A 14252-nucleotide genomic window follows, 5' to 3' on the forward strand; every position below is an offset into this window, starting at 1 on the left:
ACTTCCCTATATCCATTTAAGCATTTATTTAGTGTCAATATTTAGGCATCTTTTAAGGCTATTTGTTTAATCCATGTGTTTACTTGTACAGGATGAAAAGGAAATTCTACTCCTGGGAAGAATGCATGAATCTCAGGGAAGTTAAGGTACTGCACAATATAACTATCTCTTTACACCATTCAGTGTTGCAGCCCAATAAAGACGAGCAGTCTTTTGGAAATTATCAAAAGCATTGAAGATGAACCATGAACCTTAATGTTTCAGTGAGGTCAGTAAAGATTTAGGACTTGCTTATACTTCTGAATACTTGCTTATTTACAGCTATGGTTCTAATCTCTCACTTCTGCGCTGATATAAAGGCCTAGATTTTCGTGGAGTAGGAACAACTCTGTGCCTTATTGAAAATGGCGCCCAAACTCACAAGTCCCACCCCCATTTCTAGCACATTTTCATATAAAATTCTGACAGGGATGGACAGACTGGATGCAGAGATGATATTTCCTCTGGCTGGGGTGGTCTAGAACAGGGGGTCACAGTCTCAGGACACAGGGACACATTTAGGACTGAGGTGAGGAGAAACTTCTTCACTCAGAGGGTGGTGAACCTATGGCATTCTCTACCCCAGAAGGCTGTGGAGGCCAAGTCACTGAATATATTTAAAAAGGGAATAGATAGATTTCTAGACTCTAAAGGCACCAAGGCTATGGGTAGAGTGCAGGAGTAGAGCATTGAGATAGAGGATCAGCCATGATCATATTCAATGGCGGAGCAGGCATGAAGGGCCAAATGACCTATTCCTGCTCCTATTTTCTCTGTTTCTCCTGAAGTTGAACAAACAGCCAAATCGACTTGGAGTTGGAGGAGAAATCAAGAGAGATGTAGGAAATGTAGAGTTGGATATCATCAGATTAGTATAGAAACTGACGGCATGATTTTGGATGATGTCGCTGGCGGGCAGCATGTAGATGAGCAAAAGGAACAAGCCAAGGATAGATCTTTGAGAGACACCAGAGGTAATGATGCAGGAGTGAGTGATTTTCTTGCTAAGGCAGGATAGATATGAATGAAACCAAAGCAAGTGCAGTCTCATCCAAGTGGTCAATATTGGAGCAGAATTTTGTGGCCAACCATGTCAAAGGCTGCAGCCAGTTTGAGGAAGACAAGGAGAGATAGTTCACCTTTCTCACTCAACTAGGATGTTATTTGTGACTTTGGTAAGAGCTTTTTTTGCTACTATTATGGGAGCGGAGAACTATTTGAAAAAATTTGAACAAGGAGTTACAAGAAAGATAGGCAAGGATTTGGGAAGAGACCACACATTCAAAGACTTTGGAAAGGAAAGAGAGGCCCAAGGTGCAGCGGTATGGAATGCAAGGAATGAAGGGTCAAAATTTGCTTTTTTTTTGAGGAGAAGGGGACGGTACCTTTGGAGGAGAAGGCGTAATAATGTCAGCTAATGTCAGGAAGAGAAGCTGAGCGGTTTAGTAAGAATAGATTTGAGAGAGAAAGAGGTGGGTTTCATGTACATGGTGAGCTCAGAGAGTACATTAGGGGAGATAGGAGAGAAACCCAAAAAAGGTACAAAATCAAGGTAAGGCAAAGGGGAACATTAGAGGAAATTGGCACAGTGAGGAAGGGAAGCAGCAGTGGCAACTGATCAGATGTTCTTGATGACCCAGGCAGGAAATGGTGTAACAGAACCGTGATAAAGCTGATCATTAATCATTCACATAAGCAAAATATTGCAGTAACTGGAATTAGAAATCAGAAATTTTGGATATACTCAGCAGGACAGGCAGCATCTGTGAAGAGAGAAATAGTGTTAATGGGCGGTATTTCCCCATCCCGCCTGCAGCATGTTTTGTGGCGGGCAGGAGCAGAGAATCCAATGGCAAGCAGTCAGAAATCCACCAGCATAAAAACAGTTTTCAATTCTCCTGCTGATAGGTTAATGGCGCATCGGTTATCCAGCCGACTAGTGGCATGAACGCCATTTGCATTCATTAACATCTCATGAATGCTCATGAAAATAGCTATTTGCCAGAATCTTGTCATGCCTTCCAATCTTACATCACACCAGCGGGAAATTATGTCGGCCTCAAACCCATTTGAAAAGGAGTGAAGTGCACAAGTCAGACCTCAGTTTGCTGATAACCTCGAGGTAAGTACAACATACATAGCCTACCTGCTGTAGCGCTGCACTGGTCTTGTTGAAATGAATGCCACACTGCTGGGGTGTAGGGTTGGCCTGCTCCTGCTCTTTACCTACATTGTCCTAAAGGACACCACTGTGCTGCGGTACTCACGCAGACCTCCATTTTCAGATAGTGACCAGTACTGCGGCCAGGATTGGGGACCATTATCCACAAGACACCACTGTGCAGTGGTAGTCAGGCAGAACTTCATTTTCAGAAACTAGCACTTCGACCGGGGATAGGGTGTGAGGCGAGAATGGGGATGACGAATACAAAGTGGGCAATGGGGGAGGAAGGCTGTGCAAGGGCTGTGAGGGGGAAGGGCGAACACAAATGGACCTTTCAGGGGTCACCATGACCCAAAAGTGACATCAAAATTTCTTAGCTTTCCCAACCCTACCGATACGCCTAACTCTACGCCTAGATGAAACCCCGACATCCACAGCAGAGGTGGAGGCAGTCTGCTGAAAGCTACGTCCTGATGTCTGTGATGGCCTTAGCAGATGTCCTCTGGTAGCCCGAGGCTGGAGGGTCCTGGCCTGATAAGGGTCACCTACTCAGGGGCAGAAGCGCTCCCGGTGGCAAGAGCAGCTGGAGTGGATGGGGTCACAGGCAGAGGGGACTTTGAGCAGCTTCACACCCTTGGAGTGACCTGAGAGGAGGCCCTCAGGGTGTCCAGATGACGCTCATCCTCCCTGTGGGTGCCTGAGAGCCCCGTCCTCACTCCTGCAGGAGATGGTGGAGAGAGGTCAAGGTGCCTCGTCCCCTTGTCGCCTACATCTTGATGGTGGCCACCAGGATGTGTGGCCAGGGAGTATAGGCCGAGCACAAAACCGGCTGGACCAAGGTCTCCATGGTGGTCGCCTGCCTTCCCATGGTGACATCAAGGCGCCTGCATGAACCATGACATCAGACGCAATGTGGATGGACTCCTCTAACATTCATTCTAGTCTGTTGAGTGACTGCCGAATCGCTACCTGATGTTCCGCCCGCCGCCTGTCGTTTTATCTCCAGCATTGTGTTGGTGGCTGCTTACAGAGGCTCACCATCTGACTCAGACCGAGCAGGTGGCTGGTCTCCAGCAGCCCTCCAAGTGCTGGAGACCTGGGCTGTCCCTGCTTCTAACTGCTGCGGGGACATGTCAGTGAAGTATTCTCCAGAAATTGAGCCCAAGCCTAATCCATAGCTCTGCCCTACCGAGGTGTGTCTCTCTAAACAGGTGGCAGAGGTGCGTGTGAGTGCTGTGATTGTCCTTCCAGAGCTTCCTTTTCAGATGTGGTCTGGGGGCTTGGTCTGGTGCTAGGCTGCCATGTGGGTCTTGATCTTCTGGTGCCTAGGAAATAGAGTTTCAGTTCATGAACATGAGTTATATAAGAATGCATGTAAGTCACTGTAGGAGGATTAGATGGAGCTGTGATCCGTACTAGGTTGGTGAGAGAGATCCCTGTCCTCCCCAGCCAGCTCGGCTGCAGCCTTCTCAAACTCACTGAGGGCAATGATGTCAGTCATCACTCCCCCGGTCTGCAATCTTTCGACCTGTTGTGTGCCAGCTTGGCCTGCGTGAAGAAGAAAGAAAGGCATGTGATAAGAAGGGATGGAGCAGAGGTTGGGTAAGATGCATGATCCCTGTGTGGTGAGCGCTCCCCAGAAGGATCAGAGGATGGAGTGTGAGCAACATGCTAGATGGGATGGTGGTGATGTGAAAGTCTCTGTGAGAGAAAGAGTAATGATATGTGCCCCCCCTCTAATGGTTGTGTGAGATCCCTGAGGAGAGTGGCCCTTTGAGTGCATGATGCCGCGATGAGAGTTTGATATTAGAGGGAGTTGGAGGATGAGTTACCCTAGTGGAATAGATGAGATCGTTCATCCTCTTCCTGCACTGGATGACATTTCGGGTGTGGTTGCTGGCTATGCTGATCTGCTCTGTGACGGCCTCCCAGGCCAGTGACATGAGGCTGCTGTGCTTCCTGGAGCCATCCCTGGGGTACAGTCTGGGGAGGGTGCCCTGCAGTCAACATCGCTGTGACGCAGTCTGGGAAGAGTGTCCTGCAGTCAGCATCAAGGTGAAGCAGTCTAGGAAGAGAGTCCTGCAGTCAGCATCACGGTGAAGCTGCTTGGGAAGAGTGTCCTGCAGTCAGCATCACGGTGAAGCAGCCTGGGAAGAGTGTCCTGCAGTCAGCATCGTGGTGAAGCAGTAGGAAGAGTGTCCTGCAGTCAGCATCACGGTGAAGCAGCCTGGGAAGATTGTCCTGCAGTCAGCATCGCGGTGAAGCAGTCTGGGAAGAGTGTCCTACAGTTAGTTCTTGTTGAAAATAACAAGAGTGACATCACAAGACAGCGCAAGAGAGCAGCGGAGAGATCAGAACCAGTGCGAGTGTGGGGAAGCTTCAAAAAGTGACGTACGCACAAAGATGAGAGCTGATTGGTGAGTAGTGGGTAAGTGTTTTTCTCCAGTTTTTTTCTCCAGTTTAAAATAGATTAAACTAAGGAAAGGTAAGGATTCTAGTTTTTATTTAAAGTACATAAATAATTTAACTTTATTTACTTTTATTTAACTTAAAGTAAGGGGTTTTTTTCAACTAGAGGCATGGCAGGCAGCTTAGTCCCATGTTATTTACCACCTACAACATGTGGGAAGTCCTAGACGCTCCTTGCGCTCTGACCGACCACGTGTGCAGGAAGTGCCACCAGCTGCAGCTACTTGAGCTCCGGGTTTCGGAGCTTAAGTGGCAGCTGGAGGCACTGAGGTGCATCCGCAAGGCTGAGAGTTTCGTGGATAGCACGTTTTTAGACGTGGTCACCCCGCAGCTTACGGAAGTGCAGACAGAGAGGGACTGGGTGACCATCAGTCAGAAGAAAGATATCAGGCAGGTAGTCAAGAAATCCCCAGGGTGCATCTTGCTTGAGAACTGTTTTTCTGTGTTGGAAATCGGTGAGAGCGACGGTTCCTCTGGGGAGTTCAGTCACGCTCATGGCACTGTGAGTGGTTCAGCTGCACCAGGGGGAGGGAAAAGAGGAGAAGAGCAATAGTGGCAGGAGACTCGATAGTAAGGGGAACAGACAGGTGTTTCTGTGGCCACAGACGTGACTCCAGAATGGTATGTTGCCTCCCTGGTGCCAGGGTCAAGGATGTCACTGAACGACTGCAGGGCATTCTGAAGGGGGAGGGCAAACAGACAGAGATCATGGTGCATATTGGGACCAACGACATAGTTAGAAAGAGGGATGAAGTCCTGCAAGCAGAATTTAGGGAGCTAGGAAACAGATTAAAAAACAGGACCTCAAAGGTAGCAATCTCTGGATTACTTCCAGTGCCATGCGCTAGTGAGTTTAGAAATAGGAGTTTAGTCCAGATGAATGCGTGACTAGAGAGATGGTACAGGAGGGAGGGCTTTAGATTTCTGGGACATTGGGACCGTTTCTGGGGGCGGTGGGACCTGTACAAGGCGGACGGGTTGCACCTGAACCGGAATGGGACCAACATCCTTGCGGGGAGGTTTGCTAGTGCTGTTGGGGAGGGTTTAAACTAACTTGGCAGGGGGATGGGATCCTTAGAGGAGGTTCAGCAGGGGGAGATGCACAGCCAAAATTAGAAGAGAGAGCAAGTGAGTCTGGAAGGCATAGAAATTATAGGCCAATTAAGGCACAAGGGAGCTTGGCAAAGTTGGATGGCATTTATTTTAATGCAAGGAGTCTGACAAATAAGGCAGATGAGTTGAGGGCACAAAGTAACACATGGAAGTATGATGCCATTGCTGTCACAGAGACATGGTTGAGAGAGGGGCAGGATTGGGAGCTCAATACTCCAGGATATTAGGATCTTCAGGCGTGTTAGGGAAGGAGGTAAAAGAGGAGGGTGTATCGCAATATTGATCAAGGAATCAATTACAGCAATAAGGAGGGATGACACCTTAGAAGGCTCATCAAATGAAGCCATATGGGTAGAACCTAAAAACAAAAAAGGAGCAATCACATTGCTGGGAGTGTACTATACTCCCCCAAACAGTCAGAGAGAAATAGAAGAGCAGATATGTAGGCAAATTCCAGAAAAGTGGAAAAATAATAGGGTAGTAATAATGGGAGATTTCGACTTCCCCAATATTAACTAGGTTAGTCATAGTGTGATAGGTTTAGAGGGAGCGCAATTCTTAAAATGCATCCAGGAGAGCTTTTTAAGCCAGTACGTAGAAGGTCCTACAAGAGAGGGGGCGGCCCTGGACTTAATTTTAGGGAATGAAGCCGGGCAAGTGGTAGAGATATCTTTGGGGGAGCATTTTGCTGATAGTGATCATAACTCCGTTAGATTCAAGGTTGTTATGGAAAAGGACAAGGATGGGCCAGAAATCAGAGTTCTAAATTGGGGGAAGGCCGAATTTAATAAGCTCAGATATGATTTGGCCATAGTGGACTGGGAGCAACTACTTTAAGGTAAATCTGCGTCAGAGCAGTGGGACTCATTCAAGAAGGAAATAAGGAGTGTACAGGGCCAACATATTCCAGTAAAGACAAAGGGTGGGACCAACAGACCCAGAGAACCCTGAGGGATAAACAGGATTGGATAAAGAGAAAAAGGGAGGCTTTTGGCAGATACCGAGGGCACAAAACAGCTGAAGCCCCAGAGAAGTATAGAATGTGTAGGGGGGAACTTAAAAAGGAAATTAGGAGAGCCAAAAAGGGGGCATGAATAAACACTGGCAGGTAAAATAAAGGAAAATCAAAAGCTGTTTTACAAGTACAATAAGAGTAAGAGGATAACTAGGGAAAGAGTAGGGACCATTAAGGACCATAGTGGTAATTTATGTGTGGAGCCGGAAGACATAGGTAGGGTTCTAAATGAATACTTTGTGTCGGTGTTAACAAGTGAGAGGGACGACATGGGTATGCAAATCAGGCAAAAGGACTGTGATATAATTGAAGAAATTAGCATAGAAAGGGAGGAGGTTCTAAGTGGTCTGGCAGGCTTCAAAGTTGGTGAATCTCTAGGCCTGGAGGAAATGTAACCCAGGCTGTTGAGTGAGGCAAGGGAGGAGGTAGCAGGGGCTCTGGCAATAATTTTCAATACCTCTCTGGCCACAGGAGAGGTGCCAGAGGACTGGAGGACAGACAATGTGGTACTGTTATTCAAGAAGGAAGGAAGGAATAGACCAGGGAATGACAGGCCAGTCAGTCTAGCCTCAGTGGTGGGGAAACTATTGGAAGCAATTCTGGGGGACAGAATTAATCTACACTTGGAGAGGCAGGGATTAATCAAGGACAGTCAGCATGGTTTTGTTAAGGGGAGGTAATGTCTGACCAATTTGATTGAATTTTTCGAGGAGGTGACCACGTGTGCAGATGAGGACAATGCTTTTGACATTGTCTAATTAGACTTTAGCGAGGCTTTTGATAAGGTCCCGCATGTGAGACTGATCACGAAGGTAAGAGCCCATGGGGTCCAAGACAATTTGGCAAATTGGATCCAGAATTGGCTGAGTGGCAGGAGGCAGAGGGTGATGAACAAGGAGTGTTTTTGTGACTGGATGCCTGTGTCCAATGGGGTTCCACAGGGATCGGTGTTGGGACCAAAGAACAAAGAAAAGTACAGCACAGGAACAGGCCCTTCGGCCCTCCAAGCCTGCGCCGATCATATTGCCTGTCAAACTAAAACATCTTCCACTTCCGAGGTCCGTATCCCTCGATTCCCATCCTATTCATGTATTTGTCAAGCTGCCTCTTAAACACCACTATCGTATCTGCTTCCCCCACCTCCTCTTGCTGCGAATTCCAGACACTCACTACCCTCTGCGTAAAAAAACTTGCCCCGCATATCTCCTCTAAAGTTTTCTCCTCTCACCTTAAATCTGTGTCCCCTAGTAATTGACTCTTCCACCCTGGGAAAAAGCTTCTGACTATCTACTCTGTCCATGCCACTCATAATTTTGTAAACTTCTATCAAGTCACCCCTCAATCTCCGTCGCTCTTGTGAGAACAATCCGAGTTTCTCCAACCTCTCCTCATAGCTAATAACCTCCAGACCAGGCAGCAACCTGGTAAACTTCCTCTGCACCCTCTCCAACGCCTCCATTTCCTTCTCGTAATGTGGCGACCAGAATTGCATGCAATATTCCAAGTGTGGCCTAACCAAGGTTCTATACAGCTGCAGAATGACTTCCCAGCTTTTATACTCAATGCCTCTGCTGATGAAGGCAAGCATGCCATATGCCTTCCTGACTACCTTATCCACCTGCGTTGCCACTTTCAGTGACTTATGGACCTGTACACCCAGATCCCTCTGCCCGTCGATGCCCTTAAGGGTTCTGCCATTTATTGTATAATTCCTACCTGTATTAGACCTTCCAAAATGCATTATCTCACATTTGTCCAGATTAAACTCCATCTGCCATTTCTCCGCCCAAGTCTCCAACCAGTCTATATCCCATTGTATCCTTTGACAATCCTCTTCACTATCTGCAACTCCTCCAACCTTGGTGTCGTCTGCAAACTTACTAATTAGCCCAGTTACATTTTCTTCCAAATCATTTATGTATATTACAAACAACAAAGGTCCCAGCACTGATCCCTGAGGAACTCCAGTAGTCACAGCTCTCCATTCAGAAAAGCACCCTTCCACTGCTACCCTCTGTCTTCTATGACCAAGCCAATTCTGTATCCATCTTGCCAGCTCACCTCTGATTCCGTGCGACTTTACCTTCTGTACCAGTCTGCCATGAGGGACCTTATCAAAGGCCTTACTGAAATCCATGTAGATAACATCCACTGCCCTTCCATCGTCAATCATCTTTGTCACTTCCTCGACAAACTCGATCAAGTTAGTGAGACACGACCTCCCCTTCACAAAACCATGCTGCCTCTCACTAATACGCCCATTTGCTTCCAAATGGTAGTAAATCCTGTCACGAAGAATCTTCTCCAATAATTTCCCATCACTGACGTAAGGCTCACTGGCCTGTAATTTCCTGGATTATCCCTACTACCCTTCTTAAACAATGGAACAACATTGGCCATTCTCCAGTCCTCTGGGACCTCACCTATAGCCAGTGAGGATACAAAGATTTCTGACAAGGCCCAAGGCCTTCCTCAGTACTCTGGGGTAGATCCCATCTGGCCCTGGGGACTTATCCACCTTAATATTCTCCAAGACCTCTAACACCTCTTTTTTGATCTCAACATAATCCAGGCTATCTACACACTCTTCCTAGACAAATCGACTGCTAAGTCCTTCTCTTTGGTGAATACTGATGAGAAGTACTCATTTAGTATCTCTCCCATTTCTTCTGGCTCCACACACAGATTCCCACATTTTTCCCTGAGTGGGCCTACCCTTTCCCTGGCTACCCTCTTGCTTTTTACATATGTATAAAGGCCTTGGGATTTTCCTTAATCCTGGTTGCCAATGACTTTTCATGACCCCTTGTAGCCCTCCTGTCCCTTGTGGTATATATAAACGATTTAGACTTGAATGTAGGAGGGTTGACCAGTAAGTTCGCGGATGACACGAAAATTGGTGGGGTGGTAAATAGTGAGGAGGATAGCCTTAGATTACAAGAGGATATAGACAGGCTGGTCAGATGGGCTGATCAGTGACAAATGGAATTTAATCCGGATAAGGTAGCGAGTTCCATATTCTCACCATGCTTTATGTAAACAACTTTATTTTGAATTCCTTATTGGATTTTTTGGTGACTGTTTTATATTGATGGTCTCTGGTTTTGCTAGAAACACTCTCTCTGTATCCACTCTATCAAAACCTTTCATAATTTTAAAGACCTCTATTAGGTCACCCCTGAGCTTTTCTTCAATAGAAAAAAAAAACAACCTGTCAATTCTTTCCTGATACATATGCCCATGCATTGTTGGTATCATCTTTGTAAATCTTCTCTGTGCCCTGTCCAGTGCCTCTATACCCTTTTTACAATATGGCGACCAGAACTCCACATTAAGCGTGGTATAATCAAGGCTTGATACAGGTATAGCATAACTTCCCTACTTTTCAATTCTGCCCTTCAAGAAATAGAGCCTGGTGCTTTATTTGCTTCTTTTATGTCCTTACAGCTTCTCTATTCTTCCTACCAAAGTGTACTACCTCACACTTATCTATGTTAAACTTAATTTGCTAATTATTTCCGCGTTCTGCAAGTTTATTAATATCATGCTGTAATTTGTTGCAGTCCTCCTTAGTATTGATTGTTCCACACCCACCCCCTCCAAATTTCATCTTCATATTTAGAAATTGTGTTTTTCCTAATTTATTGAATTGTGAATGGCAGTGGTCCCAGCACTGACCTCTTCTGTCACTCTGAACAACCCACCCTCTGCTTTCTGTCTTGAAGCCAACTTGCAATCCATTCTGCTACTTGTCCCAACTCCACATTCTCTGACCTTATTCATTAGTCTACTTCGGTGCACTTTGTCCAAGGCCTTTTGAAAATCCAGAAAAATTACATCTACACCATTACCTTTGTATAATCTCTCTGTTACCTCCTCAAAAAAATCAAAAAGGTTGGTTCAGCAAGATTTTCCCTCAATATAAAATGTCTGAATGCTATAAATATGAGATTAATAATGTGGCTTTAAATTGTGTTTTGCAGTCACTTAAGAAGTTAAACCATGCAAATGTTATCAAGCTGAAAGAAGTTATAAGGGAAAATGACCATCTTTACTTCGTTTTTGAATACATGAAAGAAAACCTGTATCAGCTAATGAAAGACAGGTAGGTTTTTCATTCTGCGATTTATTTTGCTCCATTTAAAAAATTTCCACCTGCAAGTTTCTAATGACACTGCTTATGGTGAATTGGAGGATATGCTAATTTATAATAAAAAGTATTATATAATGCAACACAAAATGCATTATGTAGCACACTGTATCATATAAAGTACGGAGTGTTATATCATGCAGCATATTATATAATACAGTCCCGGATACTTTATTGTCTCCAGGGGCCAAGTCAAACGATGTATCAAAAAGATACTAAAAGATTGCCTACACAGAGAGTAGCAAGTGGTTGTTCTGATCAGTGTGGGAGTCAATGACGTAGGTAAAGAAAGACCTGGCATCCTGCAAGATGAGGAGTGGTAATCTCAGGATTCCTTGCCCAGCATTGTCCAAGACTAGAATCTCAGAATAGTACAACACAGAAGCAGGCCATTCTACCCATCAAGTCTACATAGGCCTTTTCAAAGAGCAATCCAGATAGTTCTACCCCTCTGCCCATTCTCCTTATCCTTACAATTTTATCTTCAAGTATTTCCTTTTTGAAGGCTCTATCAAATGCCCACTTATTCTTTTCTGCTGTAAGGAGAACAATTCCAGCTTCTCAACTCTATCCATGTAATTTTAATCTTATCCCTGGAAACAGCCATAGAATCATAACATAGTTACATCACCATTTGGCCTGTCGAGCCCTTGCAGGCTCTCTACAAGAGCAATTCAACTAGTCCCACACCCTGTCCTTTCCCATAGTCCCTACTACTGACAACGGGCTAACAGGCCTGTAATTCCCCATTTTCTCTCCCCCTCCTTTCTTAAATAGTGGGGTTACATTTGCAACCTTCCAATCTGCAGGTACCATTCCAGAATCTATGGAATTTGAAAGATGACTACCAATGCATCCACTATCTCTACAGCCACCTCTTTCAGCACTCTGGGAAATAGATCATGGGGTCCTGAGGATTTATGAGCTTTCAGTCCCATTAATTTCTCAGTACTACTTTTTCAATAATACTAATTTCTTTCATTTCCTCATTCCTGCTATTCCCTTGGGTCTGTATTATTTATAGGAGGCTTTTTGGTATCTTCCTCTGTGAGGACGACAAAAAGTAATTATTTAGCTACTCTGTCATTTCCCTATTCCCCTGTCTCAGCCTGTAATGGGCCCACACTTGTCTTTGCTAATCTTTTCCTTTTTTGTGTATAGAGGCTTCTACAGTCCGTTTTTATGTTTCTTGGTAGTTTACATTCATATCCCATTCTCCACTTCTTTATCAGTTTCTTGGTCTGCCATTGCTGATTTCTAAAATGCTCCCAGCCCTCAGGCTTACTACATTTTTGTAACTTTATAAGCCGCTTCCTTTCACCTAATGTAATTTTTAACTTCACCTTTTAGCCACTGGGAAAATAGATTAAAAAGGAAAAAGGTAAGATGGCAGATAAACAGTTGCTGACATTTATGGAGATATTTAACAACTCTCAACAAAGATACATTCCATAGACTCACTTTTCCTGTGGGCTTTTGTGCCTTAAAGGAATGAATATTTGTTGTAAACCATGTATTGATTCTTTAAATCAAGTGTCTTACTACTCTGTCTGCTGTCTGCTAGTCTGTCTACTGTCATGCCTTTTTATATATTTTCCTAATCCGCCACAGCCAACTTGCCTCTTATACCTTCATGGCTTCCTTTGTTTAGATTTAAGACCCCTTCAGATTGAACATTGTCAAACTTAATGGAAAATTCTATCATATTACGGTGACTCTTTCTTAAAGGTTCTTTCACAACAAGATTATCCATTAGTCCTTACTCATTGCATAATATTAGATCTAAAACAACCTGTTCCCTAGTTTGTTCCTCAACATACTGCTCTAGAAAACCATCTTGTACACATTCTAGGAATTTATTCTCTACAGTATTAGTGCTCATTAGATTTATCCAGTCTGTAAGTAGATTGAAGTCACCTATGATTACTATATTACCTTTGTTACATGAACCTCTAATTTCCTGACTTGCACAGTGCCCTACATCATCATTACAGTTTGGAGACCTCGAAACAACCCCAACCAATGTTTGCTGCTCCTTGCTGTTTCTTAGCTCCACCCAAACAGATTCTACATCTTGTTCTTCCAATCTAAGATCCTCTCTCACTCATATACTGATGTCATCCCTTATTATTGGTGCTAACCTACCAACTTTTACTTTTTGCCTGTCCTTTCTAAATGTCGAATTCCCTTGAATATTCATTTCCCAGCCTTGGTCACTCTGCAGCTATGCCTCTGGAGTAGAGAATTCCAAAGATTTACCAACCTCAGTGAAGTAATTCCTCCTCATCTCAGTCCTAAATGGCCTACCTCTTATTCTGAGATTGTGTCCCCTGGCTCTAGACCTCACAGTCAGGAGAAACATCCTTCCTGCCCTGTAAGAATTTTGTATGTTTTAGTGAGATCACCTGTCATTCTTCTAAACTCTAGAACCCATTTCCTCAGTCTCTCCTCAGAGGACAACCTCGCCAACCCAGGGATCAGTCTGGTGAACCTTCATTGCCCGCCCTCTATGGAAAGTATATCTTTTCTTAGTTAAGAAAACCAAAACTGTACACAGTACTCCAGGTGCATTCTCATCAAGCCTCTATGCAAATGTAGAATTACTTCTTTACTCCTGTGCTCCAATTCCCTTGCAATAAAGGCCAGCATGCCATTTGTCTTCATAATTGCTTCCTGCACTTGCCTGTTAGCTTTCAGTGACTTATGAACAAGGACACCGAGGTCTGTTTGAACACCAACACTTCCCTCACCGTTTAAGAAATACTCTGCATTTCTTTTTTCCCTACCAAAGTGGATAACATCACATTTTTTCATGTTGGAAACAGAATTGTCTCCAGTGGACTGGGAAAATAGATTAAAAGGTAAGATGGTAGATAAACAGTGGCAGACGTTTATGGAGATATTTAATAACTCTCCACAAAGATATATTCCATAGAGAATGAAAGCCCCCGCCATCCAAAGAGTCAGCGAGGAACACAACCTTGTCGACTCCGAGAGCCCTGTTGTCAATTTTATGCTCTAACGAACATCGATTGGCATAACATGGGACTTCTGCCCCTCAGTTGGAGGAAGTTCTGCCTTGAAGAACTGCCAGCCAATCAGATTGGCCAGCAGCTCTCCAGCTCCATCATCAACAACGCTGCAGTGGCAGGAAGAGGCACTGCACGGAGCTGTCAGAGCCTAACTCCTGGGAACTGGAGGCCCAGGTAAGTGTCAGATGTCCCAGGGCAGGGAAGGTAGGAAAGGCTTGGGGGGGTCGTGAGTGGGGGGGTTGTGGGCGATAGGCTGGGGTGGAGAGGGAA

The 14252-nt window shown here is 44.9% G+C and overlaps 1 protein-coding gene across 7 annotated transcripts in view; it reads left to right on the top strand.

Moving 5' to 3' along the window:
- Nucleotides 1–14252, top strand: part of mak (male germ cell-associated kinase) — a 229465-nt gene that overhangs the window by 78253 nt on the left and 136960 nt on the right. For 5 of the 7 annotated variants that reach the window (XM_078539151.1, XM_078539155.1, XM_078539152.1 and 2 more), the window contains 3 exons: nucleotides 92–146; nucleotides 10784–10905; nucleotides 14013–14156. In XM_078539151.1, coding sequence (XP_078395277.1) covers nucleotides 92–146; nucleotides 10784–10905; nucleotides 14013–14156 — 321 coding nt within the window. The remainder of the gene's footprint in view (nucleotides 1–91; nucleotides 147–10783; nucleotides 10906–14012; nucleotides 14157–14252) is intronic. The other 2 variants (XM_078539156.1, XM_078539157.1) reach the window with 1 other exon arrangement.

Source organism: Cetorhinus maximus, chromosome 3, assembly GCF_964194155.1.
Source record: "Cetorhinus maximus chromosome 3, sCetMax3.hap1.1, whole genome shotgun sequence".
NCBI lineage: Eukaryota > Metazoa > Chordata > Chondrichthyes > Lamniformes > Cetorhinidae > Cetorhinus > Cetorhinus maximus.